This window comes from Clupea harengus, chromosome 3, assembly GCF_900700415.2.
Source record: "Clupea harengus chromosome 3, Ch_v2.0.2, whole genome shotgun sequence".
In the NCBI taxonomy this organism is placed as follows: domain Eukaryota; kingdom Metazoa; phylum Chordata; class Actinopteri; order Clupeiformes; family Clupeidae; genus Clupea; species Clupea harengus.
The window spans coordinates 25378500-25398499 of NC_045154.1; the positions used below are offsets into that span (position 1 = coordinate 25378500).

At 47.0% G+C, this 20000-nt stretch overlaps 1 protein-coding gene across 1 annotated transcript in view; it reads right to left on the bottom strand.

The window, feature by feature from the left end:
* The window catches only part of pamr1b (peptidase domain containing associated with muscle regeneration 1b), a 26275-nt gene extending 7823 nt beyond the window's left edge, over window positions 1-18452 (bottom strand). The window contains exons 1-6 of the mRNA XM_031565167.2: window positions 18116-18452; window positions 7750-7926; window positions 6421-6546; window positions 5933-6047; window positions 2082-2299; window positions 1644-1751 (exon numbers count right to left, since the gene is read on the bottom strand). Of these exons, the coding sequence (XP_031421027.1) occupies window positions 1644-1751; window positions 2082-2299; window positions 5933-6047; window positions 6421-6546; window positions 7750-7926; window positions 18116-18275 (904 nt within the window). The 5' untranslated portion in view covers window positions 18276-18452. The remainder of the gene's footprint in view (window positions 1-1643; window positions 1752-2081; window positions 2300-5932; window positions 6048-6420; window positions 6547-7749; window positions 7927-18115) is intronic.
* Window positions 18453-20000: the final 1548 nt, after the last annotated feature.

Here is a 20000-nt window from a genome sequence, read left to right on the forward strand (position 1 = left end):
AACTACTGTCAAATCGATATCCATTACTTCTTCATTTGCCTTTATTGACATCCTATAATGTGCATTTAATTGTTTCTATGGTATCCTGAAGAGCTCCTGAGATTCGGACCATAGAGGATAAACAGCATCTATCTCCTCGCCCTTCTCAGTTGCCTACTATGATTAGAGTGAGACTGGCTTCACAAGGTGAGAATGTTGTTAGACTATAGGAGAAAAACAGGGTTCATCTCCTTACCTTTAATGAGATTTTAATGGGGTGCATTTGTTATGTACCGTATAATGTGCATTTGGTCACACACACACAAACACACACACACACACACACACACACACACACACACACACACACACACACACACACACACACACACACACACACACACACACACACACACACTCCCACCCCTACGGCGTGTGAGTGGATTCATACGTGTCTTCTGAAGGCAGTAATGAGCACATGTTTTCCAGAGTCAACTGAGACATTTAAAGTTTAAAGCCCAGCCTGGCCAGCCTCCGGGAATCTATGGGTATGCATACGGAGAGCAGTATGGAATTCCTCTGCGCCGCGAGCCCGCTTTATGGGGCAGCACTGTTCCTATATGTGTGTATGTGTGTGTACCTATGTGTGTACGCGTGTGTGTGTGTGTGTGTGTGTGTGTGTGTGTGTGTGTGTGTGTGTGTGTGTGTGTGTGTGTGTGTGTGTGTGTGTGTGTACCTATGTGTGTAGGCGTGTGTGTGAAGTAAGGGGTCATTTCAGCATCACATTTATAGACTATGATTTAGCAATGGAAATGAGACCACCAGATAAAGAAGAGAGAGAGAGAGAGAAAGAGAGAGAGAGACTGGGGAAGAAAGAGAGAGAGAGAGAGAGAGAGAGAGAGAGAGAGAGAGAGAGAGAGTTTTGGCTTGTGTGTTTTCCTGTAGGGATGTAGTCAGGGGGGGAGTGCGGAAATACACGACCCTGTCCAGACCCAGATAAATAAAACAGCAGGAACAGTACTGTACAGACACACCAGCTACAAAGGAAATACCTAAAAGTCATCCAGGTTGTGTGTGCGTCTAGGTTTCTTTTCTTCTGTGCATGAGTGTGTGTATGTGTGGCTATGTTTGTGTGTGTGTGTGTGTGTGTGTGTGTATGTGTGTGTGTGTGTGTGTGTGTGTGTGTGTGTGTGTGTTTCTTTTCTTCTGTGTAGGAGTGTATGTATGCCAATGTGTGTGTGTATAAAGATGTAATAGTTTGGCTGCATGTGTGTGTGTGTCTGTGGCAGGTAACCACTTCCAGACCCTGTGCCAAGGACAAAGCGGACTCTACCTCTAGTCCACTGCTGGTTTTCCACTGGCATGAGACCCTTCTCTACCTCATTCCCCGGGCAGAAATAACTCACCAGCAGCAGCAGCAGCAGCAGCAGCAGCAGCAGCAGCAGCAGCACCAGTGGCAGCAGCAAGAGCAAGAGCACACAGCCACTAAACCCACTCAAATCCATCGAGGAAAGGCTGCTTCGCTGTCGGGTTGTTGAGATCTTACACTGAGGACGACTGTGTTTGGATATGAGAGTGTGTGTGTGTGTGTGTGTGTGTGTGTGTGTGTGTGTGTGTGTGTGTGTGTGTGTGTGTGTGTGAGGGGAGGGGAGGGGGTGACTCACCGTTCTCACACCTCCTGCCTGTGTATCCACCCAGGCATGCGCAGTGGAAGGAGTGGGAAGAGTCCAGAACACAGGTGCCGTCATGGAGACAGGGTGAGGAGCTGCAGGCTGTAAGATTTACAGAAATAGACAGACACAGAAAAACACACACACACAAACACACACAATCACACACACACAATCACACACCCCCACACACACACACACACACACACACAAACACACACAATCACACACACACACACACACACACACACACACACACACACACACACACACGTATACTTGTGAGATTGGCACGTAAATGTTCATTTTGTTTAATCTTTGGCTGGAGTGGTGCCAAATACATGAAAAACATGTATACATTCTATACATACATCTATTTTATATATTCTATTGTATTTGTAAAGATATTTGAACATATGTGGACTTCCATACCTGAGCTCTCCTGGAAAGTGGCGAAGAAGCCGTCAAAGTTCTTGTAACCGTCGGAGACAAACAGGATGTGCAAGGTGTTTCCGGAGCTTTGGAGTGGAGGAGGCCTATCATTTCCACAGAACCGGCCAATCACACGAGACGTAATGCTGTCCCCGTCTCGCACCTCCACGTAGTCATAGCGACAGCTGTGGTCAAACTCCAGACTGAGCATCATGAATCTGTCATCAAGAAGGGAGAGAGAGATAGAGAGGGAGAAGAGAGAGAGAGAGAGAGAGAGAGAGAGAGACCGACAGAGAGAGAGAGAGATGGAGGGACAGACAGAGAAAAAGAGAGACACACAGAAAGAGAGAGAGAGAGAGAGAGAGAGAGAGCGGAAAAGAGGAAAGGGAGGGAAAGCAATGAAATTAGATGATGAAAAGAACAAAAATATGAGGATGGATTTCACTGGAGCTCAGCTGAGTACCTAGGTACTGGATTGCCAGTCATTCGTCAGAGCTTCATCTCTCCAGCCATATACACTTCCTCACCATTTCCAGCTCGTCATCTTCTAAAGAGCCTCCGCTGACACACACACACCAGCCCACTGCACACTGGCAGATAACTTCATTTCCCAGCAGTCTGACACTGTACAAAAACACTTCTAACTTTTCTCAGTTGGCATTGCAGACAGGACAGATTTGTTTTTGTTTCTGCTACTTCTCCGTTTGGGAAAATAAAGCACTAGAAAGAGAAGGGAGGGGAGAGAGAGAGAGAGATCAAGAGAGGGGGTGTCCGTCCAGCACCTCACTGCCAAGTCTTTTCTCTTTTCCTGCCATGGCGCAGGCTGGCCCGTGAAGAATCAGTCAGAGTTAGCAAACGTGCTAATGCCAGTCACGGGGGACTCTCACGCTCTCCATCAATGAGCTTGCTGAAAGTAGGTGAAAATTGCCCCTTTCATTACCCCTATTTCGGTGGCGCAGAAAGTTTCATGAATGCGATCATTCCTCTCTCAACGATCGCTATTATAAATAATTTCAACATGGAATCAATCTCCCTGGAGCCTCTGTGCAGGAGATCACTGTCGGACATACCGCTCGTTAATTTGCCCAGGGTATTTGTCTGAGATCACGTAGCAAAGCTGGGATTCGTTACGGTACGGCCCTTAATGGGACAGTTTCCCACAAGCTCGACAAACACCTGTAGGGATGACACGATTGTGAGCGACGACTGCTCGTTGTGCTCCAGATAAGGGCATTCACTTGAAAGAGGAGAGACTGCTGGAAGGAAGGTGTGTTGGTGAATTGTGAGCAGCTGCTGACAGGCACACCTTTATCACACACTCGTCGAACAATCCTGACCTATTCACCCTCATTCAGGCCAAGCCAGCTTGCGGTAATTGTTATACGTAACTGAAAATGATAATGCAAATAAAAAGTTGATCACGGTCTAAGGCTTAACCGTCATACTTATCTCATAAATGCCAAACCATATGGCAAGAGCCCCGCATTTGCTCACGCAACACTGCAAATTATGGCAATTATACAGACGTTATGTGATAATTACATTTTTGTCGTGCTTAGGCCGTCTAAACGTTCATCACTTCCACGTGTGCAATATTAACAACATAATTCCATCCTCCTTGCGTGTTACCAACACAGTTTACCTCAGTGTTTCACACTTAGTCCTTTCATTTTTCATGTCAGCAGTTTTGGTGTCGGGAGCCTTCAACAAGACACTAAATCAAAAGGTGAATCTTTAGCATAGTGCACATGGTCTTCTCGACCTTTTCAACAGAGAGTGGACAAAATGATGTTTACATATTGGGGTGTGAGAGATAAATGGAGGAAAGGACATTCCTGAGGACGAGAAGTGAAGCGAGGTAAGTGTGCAAGGAATGGCCAGTACAAACATTTACATACATTTAGTCATTTAGCAGACGCTTTTATCCAAAGCGACGTACAAAGGAGAAAACAATCAAGCTACAAGCAATAGAGACCTAGTGTAACAATAAATACTACTTTACATAAGGAATAAAAAGTGCAGGAATGTAACTACTGTAAGTGCGAGTTAAGTACTAGTAAGAGGAGATAGCATTAGAGGAAAGATAAGGAGAGGTAGGGAACAAAGCCGAGAAGGTGAGTAACACACATAAGCTGGTAATAATGTTTAGGCGGTAGAGAATGTTATGGTGGTTTTAGGTCAGGATGCTACATTCTGGAGAACATTTACAGCCATACTGTTTCAAATGTACAGGTTATGTTGAACGTCTACCAAGTGGTATATTGACTTCTTCTGTGGTAAAGAGCATGCAGCTCGGGATAGTTGTGAGGTTGGAAAAGTCCAGGAATACTTGGAAGCTATAAGAGGAGTGGGTGGGTTTGTTTTGGACGGGTTTCACTGGGTTTGGGTATGTAGGGCTTTCACAGGTGCATCACTATATGGACTATGACTGCATGTGGGTGGTAACTAAAACTTAAAACTTTAAAAAGATAAACATAGCCCATTATTCTGTAATTAATCTCTCTGTCCCTCTCTCTCTCTCTCTCTCTCTCTCTCTCTCTCTCTCTCTCTCTCTCTCTCTGTCTGAGGGTTTTGTTGGGTGAGCCTGGCTGGTGGTTGGGTGTAATAGTGTCATGTGTTTTGGATGGAATGGTTGTGGTTTGGTATTTGCGGGTGTGAGTATCGGCTTGTATGAGTAAGTGAAAGGGTGTGTGAGATGGAGGGTGGGGGTGAGGCTGTGTGTGTGCATCTGCTTGTATGTGTGTGTGTGGGTACACCCCTGTTCAGCTCAGATGAGACATTGTGCATAGGCAGCCATTACAGCATTCACAAACGCAAGCCAAAGGTCTTAAACGTGTAAATCTGATGCCAGTTAGGCCCCATATGTTGATGCCAAAACCCATAACTTTCCATTAGCCCTGAGAATTAGAGGCTCTAGCTAAAAAGGGCCCTTGTTATATTTATGGTCTCCATGGCGTGCTTGCCGTAAAATATCCAAAAGCAATATTAAGGCTTATTTATGGGGCAATTAATTACTTTCTGTTATAGTCAGTTTGTGCCATTGTACTGTACATGAAAGCCTGTTTGGACAGCACTGAGGCATGCCTTGTTGTGCTAGTGGGTGGATCTTCTGTACAGTGTGTGTTAGTCATTGGCTACAGTGTTCAGTTTGGCATGCCAGTGGTTTTCGAAATGCCAGGATTATGTTCATAGGGAAATTGCTGCAACTATTTATCAATCATGAAACAATTTATCTTGAGGTGCATCGACTGAACGTACAGTAACCACAAGCTAAAAGCAGCTCTGCAAAAAACAACCTCTCCGTAATGACTTAATAGGTAATATGGGAAGGAGCACTTGTGTTGGAACTGGGCAGAAACATCACCCGAAGTTCTGCTTTGGATTTCGATTCGAGGTCTGGAACGCCATTGATCCGTGTCTCCAATTTGATGGAAGCATGGAGCTTGTCACCGAAAATGAAGGCTAATGTATTTTGATGAATGCTACCCAAAGTGGGATAACCAGGTGCAAATCTGTTTTCAGCATGTTCGCTACGGTTAGCCGCAGAGGGGGAACCACAAAAGAGGCTTTGTCAATGGGCAAAAAAAAAAAAACAGAATAGCTATAGCAGATTTGATACACCCAACTGGTAACAGTCATCACAGACACACGACACAGACACCACTCAGTGAAGGGCAACCACAAAAGAGGCTTTGTCAGTGCGCAGACACTTTAGACCAAAAAGGGAAATTATAGAAGATTTGATAATCCCAAATTGAAGTTGTGACCCAATACTACCACTCAGTACTTGGGCACTGGGCAGAACAGAGAAAGGGTACGTGAGGTGTGGTGGGCGAGGCCTCGGTGCCCACCTGAACTCGATGGTGAAGGGTCGATCTACCTGCAGGGTCCACTCGCAGCGGGCATTATTGGGGTAGGCCTCCAGCACGATGTGGCCCTGTCGTTTCCTTATCACGCCGCCACACTCTAGCAGGGGAGGCACAGCAGAGGCACATTCACTCAACAGCATAACGTCAGTGGTAGACAGACAAATGGAAAAATAACATGTGTACATCAAAGAAGAAGTAATAAGCAGGTTAAGGTGATGGTTATCTCACGTAGCTAAAATTCTGAATTTGCATATAGCAGCGGAACTATATACCACAACTGATTTGCTTACGATTGGGAAAAAAACGAATACTTAACACGTTGATACCTGTTGATACCGTGAGCTGTGAGATATGGTATCCTATGCACTTTTTTGTCTTGACACAAAATGGAGTTGGGTTGTATGTACCTTGCTGTCTATGTTACAGTGGCTGTGTCACAATGATTCCTAGTGAGAGGGCACAGAACTCACTCATGCAGTCTCCCCCTGACCATCCAGGGCGACACTCGGAGCAGTACTTCCCCCGCACGAAGAAGTCATCCCTGGGTCCCCATGTTCCGTTGTGACAGCGCTTGCAGTTCTCAAAGATGCTGCAGCCTTTCAGAGGGGTTAGCCCAGTGAAAGGGGGAGAGAGAGGGGGGGGGGGGCGATGGAGAAAGAGAGAGAGAGAATGAGGCTTAAACTAGGTGAATGTGTGATAGATTAAGTCTGAAGCCCAGCTGAATGGCGCTGCTGGCCTCAGCTCCTGTAGCGCTCCATCACGTGGATGAGAACTGTGAAAGTCATCAGGCCCGTTTAGGAGAGCCTCCAGGAAAACGGACCTATGCGCCGAGACAGACTTGTTCACCAAATCACTGGTGGCGCGGCGAGCTGGTTTCTGTTCAGGGCGGTCGGTGGTCTGAGGACTCCAAACACAAGCAGAGGTAGAGACACGCAAATGTCTCTGCGGGCGTAAATGTCAACATTGGAGGGTTTGCCTATGGTATGGAGACGGACAGACGCACAATGCAAGAGAGTCTACAGATTTATGAGGGGGGATTTGAAGAGAACCTGCTGTAAAGACACAGGTATGCACTTGATTATGAACATCTGTTTTTTTTTGTCATGCCAAAAAGAGGGTAAGGATTTTGTGTGTGTGTGTGTGTGTGTGTGTGTGTGTGTGTGTGTGTGTGTGTGTGTGTGTGTGTGTGTGTGTGTGTGTGTGTGTGTGTGTGTGTGTGTGTGTGTTTTCTTCTAGTTTTTGAGTTGTGAAATCATGAGAATGTTTCATGTCCAGGTGGTTGCAGGAAAGAAAGAGGTGTGTATGTGAGAAGATCTCGTGTAAACCCTGACATGATGGGCTACAAGTTTCCAGCTGGGTTTTCTCACTCCTGTTCCAGTAAAACACACACAGTACACAGGAAGAGAACTGCAATTACAGCTTAAATTACTAACAAACAATGTAAAACTGAGGTCTTATTAAGATTCCCTTGCCCTACAAAAAAAAAAAAGAAACACAACCATTGCAATTAGGGCAGCAAAAAAACAGACAGGTTTAAAATGGGCTTGTAGGAATTTCACAGCCTGTTTGAGTTTGTGTGTATATGTGTGTGAGCGAGAGAGAGTGTGTTTTTGTGTGTGAGCAGAAGTTTGTGTGTGTGTGTGTGTGTGTGTGTGTATTTAAGAGAGAGAGTGTGTGTGTATGTGTGTGAGCGAGAGAGTGTTTTGTGTGTGAGCAGAAGTGTGTGTGTGTGTGTGTGTGTGTGTATTTGAGAGAGTGAGAGTGTGTGTGTGTGTATATGTGTGTGTCTGAGTGTTTACCTGGGTGTATAATGCAGGGATCACACTCGTTGATGGCGTTGCGACAGCAGGGGACGGCGTAGCCCACTGGCACCCCCTGCAGGGGGCATTTGCAGCGGATCAGCTCGTACTCACAGCAGTCACGGCACATGGCACCCCACTCCGGCCCTGGACACTGCGGGTAGAGCCACCTGTAGTCTGAGTGGACACAACCAAGTCACACACACACACACACACACACACACACACACACACACACACACACACACACACACACACACGTTTATTCGTGCCTAAAGAACAGAAGGTGTTTATCCATTGGCAGACCAAATTACTTGACACCAAACAAAAAGAAGCCGGCACACACAGTGGCTAGACCTCTACAGCTTACTTTTAATGCCGCGTTGACAAAGGAAGGTGTTTCGATCCTCTGGCATGACTATGTGAAGGTGTATTGTACAGCTCTAAGCTCCTGTGCCTGTGTACTTCCTCATTCTCTGTCAACCTAGCATCTGATTACCAATTACTTTATTACTGTTTACCACAGGAATGTGGCTTAAATGTGGGTGGGAATGATTACCGTGTTTCATCCATTCTGAACTATTCCAACATCTCGAGTTCAAAATGGCAGTGCAGACACAAACAAAACAGCTATAGTGATTAGTGCACTTTAGGAGTAAACAAAACCAGAACCCCATTAGCCATAAACTTCACCCAACACTTAGAGATGTCTTCAGACTGTTTCCGTGGTCACACAGAGCCAAAGTCAAACCTAGCCCTGCTAGACTAGGCATACAGCTACTATAAGAAAGGAACAGCAGCTATGGTCATCTGCTGCCCCAAAACACATTAACCCCAGACAGTGAGTCAATGGAATGAAATTAAACTCCTCATGAATCCAGCCAGACAACAAGAGCACTGCAGTCGGTGGCCAGACAGTCAGTCAGTCAGTCAGACAAAGTCAGTCAGTCAGTCAATCAGTCAGACAGTCAACGCTGCGTCCTGCTGCACACATGCAAGTCAACACATGGTTCCTAACGGAGTGACCACTTTCAACTCAGACTCTTTAGGACTTTAGGAGGTGCACTCCGCAAATTCTAATCTAACACACTTTTTGACACGGTCTTCTAGCTGCCCTTTCAGTGTGTGCGCTCCAAACAAATGTTTGTACACAGCTCTGGCTCTGTGAATGGGAAACAAAGGGAGCAGCTCGGACTGAGCCATAAACAATTCCAGCCTATCAACACGCTGCTTCAGGAGCAGGTATAGGGATGGGTGTAATTTGATTGGCTGTCAAGCTGAAATATCATCAACCTTTGGCCAGAATTGAAGACTGCATCTTTTAACAGAGTACACATTATCTCCCATAGAGCAGGCAAATGCAGTGAAGGAATGCACGCGTGAGTAAGGCAAGATACGCGTTTGAGATCGGCCAGACAGCACATGTCTCTCTTTGCAGGAGAAGACAAGCCTCCCAACACTGCCGCTTGTCCTCACTCAACCCAGGAGAGACCAGATTCCCAATGTTGTGTGTTTGTGTCATTCTCGTCTGCTCTTTCATGCACAGTAGTGTTATCCCCGGCTGTGTGGGGTGATGAGAGACAGACAGAGAGTGTGTTTGTTTCTCCTTTTTTAAACGTCTTTTCGCCTGACCTCCTTAGAAAAACAGCTGACACAGAAGTAGGGTGGTAAAATCCTGGTAAATAAACACCTCTGAACTAGACCAGACTCAATTCGAGGCAGACCCATTCAGGCTTGCCTCTTTAAACCATTAAAGCTTAAAACCATTAAACCACACCACTTAAAGTAAAAAAAAATATACCCTAATTACAAGTAACATTTATTTAAAGCAAATGTTTAGGACCAAATCTTTTAAACTAAACTCCTTTCTCCAGTGTCCTTCAGATCCCTGGTGACTGATGCTTTCTGCTCGTGAGCCGCTCCTCAGATGAAATATATTTATTGCACTGAGCTCTGCTTACATAAGGGAGCAGGAGTGGTGGAATCACTCACAGACAATTAATCTTGCTAATATGTTAAACAATGGAGAGAGCCATGGATGATGCTCGGACAGCAGTCCGAATGAGACCAAAAGGTGATCTGAGTGCAGCGGGCGACTCCGCTGGAAAGTTGTCGGGGCGTCTGTGGAAACGATCGCAATTGGAGCGAGGATCGGCTTCGCTCCCTGGCACAGCTCGGCGGTGGAATGCGCGTCTCTGGCTAATCATTCTGTTCACCCTGTCCCGCCCAGTGCGCCTTTCCAATTAAAGCGAGAATTCTCTCTCTCTCTCTCTCTCTCTCTCTCTCTCTCTCTCTCTCTCTCTCTCTCTCTCTCTCTCTCTCTCTCTCTGAGAGGAGGCAAAATGCAGAATGCAGAAACGAAACGAGTGCAGGAAAACCCCCATTTCGTAAATGACCAAAACCACAATCATGTAGCTGTGTCGCTTGACCCCCTTTTAGTGTAGCCCGCTGGCTTTTCTGTGGTAAGTTCTGGACAGACAGGGGGGTGTTGGTGTGTCCGTGGAGGTCTGTGTGGTGATGTGATGTGCTATGGAGAATGTAGGGTGTGCTTTTAGAGCCCAGTGTGATTGGTAAGAACCCTTACAGACGCATTTGCAAAATTCACATAACTTCTCACAGAGTTAAACCACAGGAGTCATTGTTGAGATGGTATGTGATAGAGGATCCAATGGTATTGTGAAGGCTGTGCTACCCATGACGGCTGAGGAGAAAGGGTGGGGTTGTGATCTGTGTTCTTCAGCGGAGGAACCTGTGCTCTACAGAACATCGGAACCCATGGCAGGGCAGCTAATAGACATGGCAGGCAATGGAATCAAATAAAACAGCCCCCCGCCCCCCCACCTCCCGTGCCATTGCTGGGTGGGTGAGTGAGACTGTAGGTGGCATTCTGTGGTAAGATCTGGACAGAGATGGTGGTGCTGTGGTCTCGGTGGGATGCTGTTCTATGGTGCTGTGATGCACTATGGAAAGAGTGCTCTGTAGGGTGTGCTTTGAGAGCCCAGTGTGATTGGTCAGATGTTCTCCGGTGGTGCGGTGCAGTTCGGTGACGTTGCCATGGAGAGCTGACAAAGGGTGTGGCCGGTGTGAGGGCCTGTTTGTTTTACACTACAGGAGATTTAGTGCATATACAGTTTTTTCCAATCATTTTCACACTTGTTTCAATACCATGTACACTTTCTCAAAACACTTAATAAAAATGCATTCAATGACCACTTCTTCCGAAATTCATGGATACCTCAGTCTCATTCAATGTTTACCACCATCAAAATTTAGATCACTGTAGAGGGAAAGATGCTGTATTTTGACAGACAGATGAAATTATACACCTGACAAATGCAGATTATTCAGATTTTCGCTGAAAATGTATTCAGTTTTCGGCTTTGTTTTGTTTGTTTGCAGCCTTGTTACCAACTATACAAAAGTGTTGCAGTACAGCATTTGCATTGAAATGTGCATGCATGTGGGAAATATAAATGTAGTTATTGCTGAAGACATTTTTCCACTATTACTCTAATGCTGTATATGTAAGTCATGGGCTATGAGACAAAGTGACCCAAAAATGCAACTACAACAAACACTTTTATCCAAAGTGACTTACAAAAAATTCTTGCATTGCCCAGGAATTGAAACCAGGTCAACTACTTGTTAGTCACCAACACAAACCACTATACCACTGATCAATGAACTGTGCAAAAATAGGGGATACAGCAACACATAATATATGCATTTTGCAATGCTTCAAGTTGTCTGTGTTCTTTAGTTCATTTTACATTGAGAGATAAAGTAGGTTCAATGGGAGAAAGCATATGCTATAGTGTTTTGTGTTTTGGTGGTTGTAGTGCATTTTGCACCAAAGGTTAACTGAGGTGCTGAGGTGTGTGTGTCTGTAAAGCCCACTGTGTGAAGAGTTTAAAAAAAAAACTGGGCAAGGTACTGAGACAAGTGTGAAAATGATTGGAAAAAAAACTGTAAATGGTGTTTGGTTGGGGTACGGTTGAGCCAGAAGGCAGTGCTGTGGAGCCTGCAGTGCTGAGACGACTAAGGTAAATATGAACCTCAGGCGAGTGATTTCGCCTGAGAACGCTTGTGCAGATGTTCTAGAATGCTGGGAGATATGCCCACTGCAGGGCTCCAAGACTTCACTTGACCCCTTCTGAACCTTAATGGGATGACAGATTTCGCTGCGCTCCTCCATGGCCTGCTGTTCTCCTTAGAGTCCGTTTGGACTGCCGTTTCCAGGAGACTGCAGAATACCAGGTGAACTAACCAAAAAAACAACAGCACTGACTGACAGTTCCATAAACACAGGCCAAATGCAGACTCAGGGCAAACAGGGCCGTATGCAAGGCAGGATTGCGGGTCTCGTTACCTAGGAATGACTTTAATTGGCTTGTCAACAATCTCCGTAATTTACTGTTGTATTTTGTTTGCTTTGGAACCTGCAATTTAAGTTATAATGTATTGTAGCATTGAGCTAACACTGCCAGATGTATATTAACTTTTGTTCCTATGTCAAGTCTAAAAAGCTTTTACTGGTCTCTGTGGAGGAATCCCACATATATTTTCTGCTAAAACACTCGCAGAGGTGAGCTCCACCAAAGGGGTGTGTGTTTGGGCCTGGTGTGTCAAAATTGAAGCCTGGTCTCAATCAGTACCACCCTCTGTTTGGGATAGTTTATCACTAACATTAACACATTGCTGGCATATGCAAAGAAGTGTGTCATATTGAGTTGCAGCCATCAACCATTTTGCCAGGATAGAGTGATGTTATTGGGGAATTACTTTGGGATCTCCATCGATCCAACCAGCTGTGCTGTGAAACTCCCCCTCAGTCATAGTCTGTCTTCAGTACATAACTAACAAGTCATGTCATATGTGTTGCCTCATTCTGCAAACCACATTTGTCATGTGCTGCTGGGCTAATAATGTGGGAGGTTTGAACTGTTCCTTTCTGTTGGTTTCCAAAACAAACTACAAGAGCCACAAATACCTCGCGCAGGCTTACATTTAGAGGGAAAGGTTGAAGGGTGCATTTTAGAAAACCATAGGCACACAGGCGTTTTGGTTTCCCTGTGGAGAAAACTATATGTTTTTTATCCCGAGGGGGTAGAAGCCCTCTTGAGGATCTGTCTGAGTTCACAGCGGAGTTCACTGTGGATGATGTCATCCTGGTTTCCAGTAACACACATGAAAGTCCAGACACTCTATATTGTTCAAACAGATTTGAGCAAGTGGCATCCATTTTAAACAATGACATCTTAAAGTTTTAGTTTTTGGTTTGGTTTGATTGATTTAGTTTGATTGGTTGAGTTTGATTGGTTGGGGTTTGATATGGTTTTGGCAGTTGCGAGCATCAAAGTTTACTAAATACGTACTGAGTAGCTAAGTACTCTGTCAGTAGGTCATGGATAGTTCACACGGTCAGTAGTTCTAGACATATATTTCAGGCCCTTCGACCTTTTGAAATGAGTCACGAGCTGCACCTCTCTGTCACTGAAAACGATGGGGTCAGCCATGAGTCCTTTGGCTGTCAGTGTGTGAAGCCTTTATGAGTCTGTACCAAAGGCTTATGTGACCTCTTTATGAGCTGCCATGAGCCTTGATATATGATGGGAGAGAGAGAAGGAGCCCAGATCAGTAATCCGCTTTTCTGTTTTATGCTTTTACACAGGAAATAATTGTTTAGTTGGAAAGAAGCTGCGCCACCACCTCGCTCATAAACTGTGTACAAATAAATTGGTGACGGATATGATGTTTTCTTCCATCTTCGTGTTTTAATTTAGTGTTGGATCTCTCTGCTGTCATGGAGCTGCAACATCTCACTTGGAGCCTGCTCTCTTAGGCCAGGACGTGATGTTCCGACAGCGGAGGAAAGCTGGGGTGTTTGTCAGCGGAATGGGGGCGTGAGTGTGTGTGTGTGTGTGTGTGTGTGTGTGTGTGTGTGTGAGTGTGTGTTTGTGTGTATGTGTGTTCTTAGTGTGTGTGTGTGGGGGGGGGGGGAGTGTGGTATGTGTATATGTGTTATTAGGTGCATGTGTGTGTGTGTGTGTGTGTGCGTGTGAGTGTGTGTGTGTGTGTGTGTGTGTGTGTGTGTGTGTGTGTGTGTGTGTGTGTGTGTGTGTGTGTGTGTGTGCATGTGTATGTGTATGTGTGAGTGTGTATTTGTGTGTGTGTGTGTGTGTGTGTGTGTGAGGAATGCTGCTTTATCTGCCCTGAGTGCTCTCCACTCTATCTGAGTGTTTATGGGCGACTCTGGGGAGCGTTTGTGCCCGTCACTCTGCGGATGTCATCAGAGGCTCAGTCTCGGGGGCCTCTGGACACACATCACTCAGGCATCCGCTCAACACCTGACATCTACACGCATATCCTCGTTTAAAAAAAAAAAAAAATCACTCTTGACTTCATGGAGTGAGACCACGAGAGAAGCTGTTAAAATGTGTGGCGTTTGCTGTGTGTTTATGTGCCACAGTGATGTGTGTGTTTGTTTCAATCCCATGTGTGTTGTGTGTGTGTGTGTGTGTGTGTGTGTGTGTGTGTGTGTGTGTGTGTGTGTGTGTGTGTGTTTGTGTTTTTTTGCATTTTTGTTGTGGAGGCCTCTCTCGCTCACATATTTGGGGCAGTGGGGGAGGAGAACACTTACAGTAATATTTAGACTTTGTTTTTTCCCTCTTTCTTTTCCTCAGGGCCCTTGTGTACTTGTATAAACCCACTAACCCTTTTTTAGGAACTGTGCCTCTGCAACAGCTGAGCATTTGTTTTGAATTCTTTGTTTGAAGCAGTCGACTTCTTAATTCATGTTAGCACTTTGTTTGATGCACCCCCACCCACCCACCCACCCACCCACCAACCCCCTCCCTTTCTCCCCCTCCATTAATCTCCCCTTGTCTGCTTTGCGTGCGTAAACAAGCGCACAGACGACTCATCCCTCACAGAAGTCGTCTCAATATTCTACACGACTACACTTGGGCCAAACCGCAGGATTCATTGTTGAGATCTAATGGCTTGTTGTGAAAGCTTTGCTACCCAGTGGAGGAGGAGAGGAGAGAGAGAGAGAGAGAGAGAGAGAGAGAGGATGTTGTGATGTTGGCAGTTCTGCGTTCTTCAGGAGAGGAACCAGCATTAAGGGACACCGGGACCTATGCCAGGGCAGCTAAGAGACACACCACACAGAGGAAAAAACAAAAACACTCATTCCCTTGCACTCGTTCTTTCTTGGTTGAATCCCTCTGCAGAGAGCTGTCTGAGGTCTCTATGGCTTTCCTGGACTTATGTAATTGGTATCTGCTTTTTCCATTCCAGATGTTGTGCACTGTGCACCTCTTGGACATGAATCTCGGAGAGCTGGAGGCACAGAATTAGCGTTAATCTTCTTCAAAGACAACCCCTGCACCTCCACCCACACACCACCATGTTGCCACATTGATGCCCCAAACCTCTAACGCCCCATAACCCCCCTTCCCCCAGCTCTACCCCACCCTCATCCTGTCCCCCATGTACAGCGTAGGCTGAAGCTTTGAAGAACCTCCAGAGGATCTGAAATCACGGCAGAGGGGGCGGGTTCACTCTCCACCTTCATGGCTGACTGGAATTCTGTGACCCCTGTTGAAGGTGTAAAGGTCAAAGTTCACAGGTGTTGACCTACACCCCCTATAACCCTGTCTTCAGCCCACCGAGTTCCCATCCCCGCTGGGGCAGCCTCCGGGGGACAGAGAGGGGAGCGCTCCACATTGCCTTGTGGGCACCTTGCCAGGCTGCTATCTCTGCCGCTGGCATCGGTTCAAAGCCCGAGCTGCGCATTGATTGGACTGTGAAGGTCACGCTTTTCAGCCGGCCGTATTTCATGGTCGTGAGTGCTGAGCAATGACTTGCCGTGGCCAAGCAGCACATCTGCAAAGTCCTTGGTTCCGGGTCCAAACTGAGCGTCAGACACAGCTGCTCATCCCCATGTCAGTCTTCATCGTCAGGCTGTCCTAAGTGACTCATTCCAGCTCTCGCATGACTGTGCCTTTCCCTTCAACAACCCCCCCCACACCCTTAAAAGAAGGAAACCTGATGAAGCAGCAGCTGTACTTTCGCCACGGAGGCAGACATCGGGCAAGACGGAAAAAACATCGATACATGGAGTCTCGGCATCGGAGCGGAATCTCATCTGCACAAGTGGTTGCATTGTCACAGACCATAAACCCCCTCATTGCACCTTTGTCTAGTCGTGTGTGTGTGTGTGTGTGTGTGTGTGTGTCATCGCAAGCCTTTAGCCCCTTTAAATCTCAGCTAACATTCCTAACCCCACCATACCCCGCCCCAACAGGCATTCATCTCATTCATGTCATTCTCATGAGTAGTCACGTTAGCACGAACAAAATTACCCTAAATATCTGCTGGCTGGCTGGCTGGGTGGGTGCAGTCTTTGCCTGCCTGCTTGCCTGCGATCGGTTGGGGCTCTCTGATATTTTGGGGCCTGAGTGATTTAGCGGTCTTGGAACAGGAAACTCCTCTGGGTACGGCACTTTCGGTACTTTCGGCCCTCACCACATGTTCACACACACACACACACACACACACACACACACACACACACACACACACACACACACACACACACACACACACACACACACACACACATATATGCATACATATACACACACATACACGCACACACACACACACACACAGTGCAAACATGGCCTCCCAGGGGCAGCCCCCCTCAACATATGCCAAAAATGAGACACCAGACACGACAGTGGCCACAGGATAAATTTAGAGATCTACTGCCGTTCCTTTGTTTTATTCCATCTTCCACAGCTGAGGGAATGCAGGCTGTAGCCACCACACTAGCTTCTGCCAGGGGTGTGTGCAAAAAAGCTTCTTGCACACATACCTTTCACATGAAATAATGTGACTTTTCCAAATGCTGGTCAATTTTTCACTCTGAAAGCGAAACAGTCTCTCCTCTCCTCACCCTGTCTGACCTTGAGCTCTTTAGCTTCCTGCCGCTCACCAGCTGCCTACATGTTGATTGGCCCACGAGGATCTAACCCAAATAAGCCATCCATTCTGGGCTTGACAGTAGAGGATTCTGGGAACTGTGGGGATGGTGGGAGACTGATGAACGATTTAGGGTTCAGTGTGGGTTACGCGACAGGAGCGCCTGTTCCCCGTCAGGCGAGCGTGTCAGCCAGGATTGGGGGGGGGAAACTCTGATGACTTTCCCTCTGTCCCTCGACCGCTGTGCTGAGGTCAGTGTGATGATTTCAAACGGGCCAGGCCGCGGGCCAAAACACTGATCTCAACTCAGCTGAGGCAGAGGCTGAGCTGGCCATTTCCACATAACAGGAGGATTACACAACAGTCAAGAATCCATCTTTATTTTCATTCCTTTGTCCGAAACTGAAAAACAACCTCCCCTCAGCTTGCATTTAAAAACACACAGAGCAGAGCAGTCGTCTCACATTTGAGCTGTTTATATTCCAGACTGTCTCTCAATCTGCGGCGATAATGAGAGGTGTAATTGTAACTGCACCCCCCCCCCCCCCCCCCCCCACACACACACACACACACACACACACACACACACACACACAAACACACCCCAGTGTGTAGACATTCAGTGTCAAGTGTTATCCACTACACGGATCGCTGGTTCTGGTAGGGCCAATTAAGAACCTCATGAACATTTTTATTTACTGTCTCGTCTATTTATGGATCGTGATCTGTTTACTCATGTCTGATATTAATGTATTACATGCACGCAGTGTTATGTTAGAGTTAGTTCAACCAATCGTCTCTTACTGTCAGTAATTAACACACTCCTCTGATTCTTTAGATTTGTCTGTCTGTCCTGGAGGCAAACATCTTCAGTTTCAAACATCCGTACTGATCATGATAACTATGTGGTTCTTCAGGAACTCCTGGAACTCCAAACATTCAGAAACAACTGCATGCTTGGTTTTCAATCTGAAAACAGTTCATATGGAGTCCGAACTGGTACATGAAAGAGGAGGAAAATGTAAGATGGCAACACAAAGACTGCAAAAAACTCCTCCACACTTACATGTCCCATGCCAAAAGAACTAAACCATGTGAACACACACTCACACACACACACACACACACACACACACACACACACACCCACACACACACCATCCCGCAGTGGGCTTTAAAAAACACTCTGGAGTCAAAAACTTGGAATGTTCTCTCACTTGTTGACCAGATGAAAAGAAGGCAAAGAAAAGTGCTGATGCTGAGCCTTTGAGAACAAAGGACACAGAAAAAGATGTAGATAGAGAGAGCATGAAAGAGAGAGAGAGAGAGAGAGACAGAGAACGGGAGGGAGATAAAGTGGGTTCGCTCGGTCACTTACCGAGGGGCCACGCGCTCCCCTGGGAGACAAGCAGGCCGAGGATGAGGATGGCGAGGGCGAAGAGTGCGGAGCGGGGCCGACCGCAGGGGTCCCGGCATGCGTGCGCGTGTGTTTGGATCCCCCGGAGGGGCCGTCCTGGCTGCAGTGGCGCTGAAAGCATGCTGCCGTTCGGAGCTCTGTTTACTTTCTGAGCCCAGCTGGTTTGACATCACCCTCGCTGTCTCCCTCTCTCTCCCTCGCCCTCTCTCTCCCTCTCTCTCTCTCTCTCTCCCTTTCTCTCTCTTGCTCTCACTCGCTCTCTACCCCTGTGTGTCTCCCTCCCTCCTTTTTTTCTCTTTCACTTTATTACTCCCTCCTTCTCTTTATTTCCATTCTCTCTCTCTCCCTCCCTCTCCCTCTCTCTACCTCTCTTTCCCTCTCTCCCCCCCTCTCTCCCCCCTCTCTCACCCTCTCCCTCTCTCTTTCTCTCCTTCTGTCTTGCTTGCTGTGTTTGGCTTCAGGTTACAGCTCAGCCTTGTCAGGCTCTCCCTGTAGTGGGCTGTAGCCTGCACCCCTGACGTCACTGCTCTTGAATGAAAGCAGAGGCACGAGAGGAGACCCCCTCTCTGTTAACCCTTTCACTTCACCCGCGGCACCACGACGCTCTCGCCAGAACCCCACATCACACTCGGGCCAGGGGCCACACACTCAGACCAGAAGGGATGGATGGATGGTGGTGGGGGAGGGGGTCTCCCTTGTCTTTTTGTTTTTCATGAAACTATTCCTGTGACCCAACAACAAAACAACATCTGGACGCCTCTCCATCTTCTGTTCCCTCCCTCGAACATTTTCGTGGAATTACCAGAAACAGAGTTTCCAAGGAAAAAGCTACTGCTGGGAGATCCACTTCCCAGTGTGTGCCGCCTAAGGACATGTTTTTTACTGTATGTTCATCGGTGTTGACCGCGCAGCAGTGAGTGTTTGCCTTTCATGTTTGCTCTGCTGAGATCTAAGGTAGTGATCGGATATGCTATCATCAATGTGTGTGCCTACGAACACATCACAGCAAACAAGCGCAATCACTTCAAACCACTCTTCCAGGCGAGAGGGAGATCGTGTGTCAATACAGCTCTCCAAAATCAACAGGATTCAGAGCCGAGACTCATGGAAAGCTCTGCAAAAACATAGGCAGCTGTCCAACGGGAGGGCGAGACATCGTCGGCATCCCTTCCCCTCCCTCTCCCTCTCTTTCTTCACCTCTCATCGTGGACCTCCTGTTGGTTCAGATGCCTAATGGTTTATTGTGTGTGAGGAGTTCTGTCCGAGGGGGTCGGAACACATCGTCCACCCCCTCTATTATTCCCGGTTCCGATTGGCGTTCCAAAGAAGTTGGCAACATGTTCTGTTGATTTCCCCCATGTGACTTCTAATTGTCTGTTGAACAAATAAGCAGTCTGCTTTCAGAAGTCTCCACACTTGTTTGTGTGTGTCTGTGTGTGTGTGTGTGTGTGTGTGTCGTATGTGTGTGTGTGTGTGTGTGTGTGAGAGAGAAATGGGGATAACTGGTGGAGAAGGAGGCTGGGTGGTCTGTGTTGCACAGTTCATCATGTTGATACAGGACAGAATAACTCATCCAAGCACACAAAGGGTGCCCCCCTGGTTCATGTCGTGGCCCCTTACCTCACACTCACAGGGGGCTTTTGGGTGTGTGGAAGTGGCCCCTCTAGGCTCCGGCTTTGGCTGGGGCTCTGGGGCTAATAGACTGCCAAACTCACCATAAAGCTTCATTACAGGTAAACAAAGGAAGCCACCCAGCGGGACGGCGGACATTTACCATGTACCGAGGTGAGACGATGAGAAAGGGGCCGAATGGCAGCTCACAGGGGGAGGTTTAGATGTTTAGATG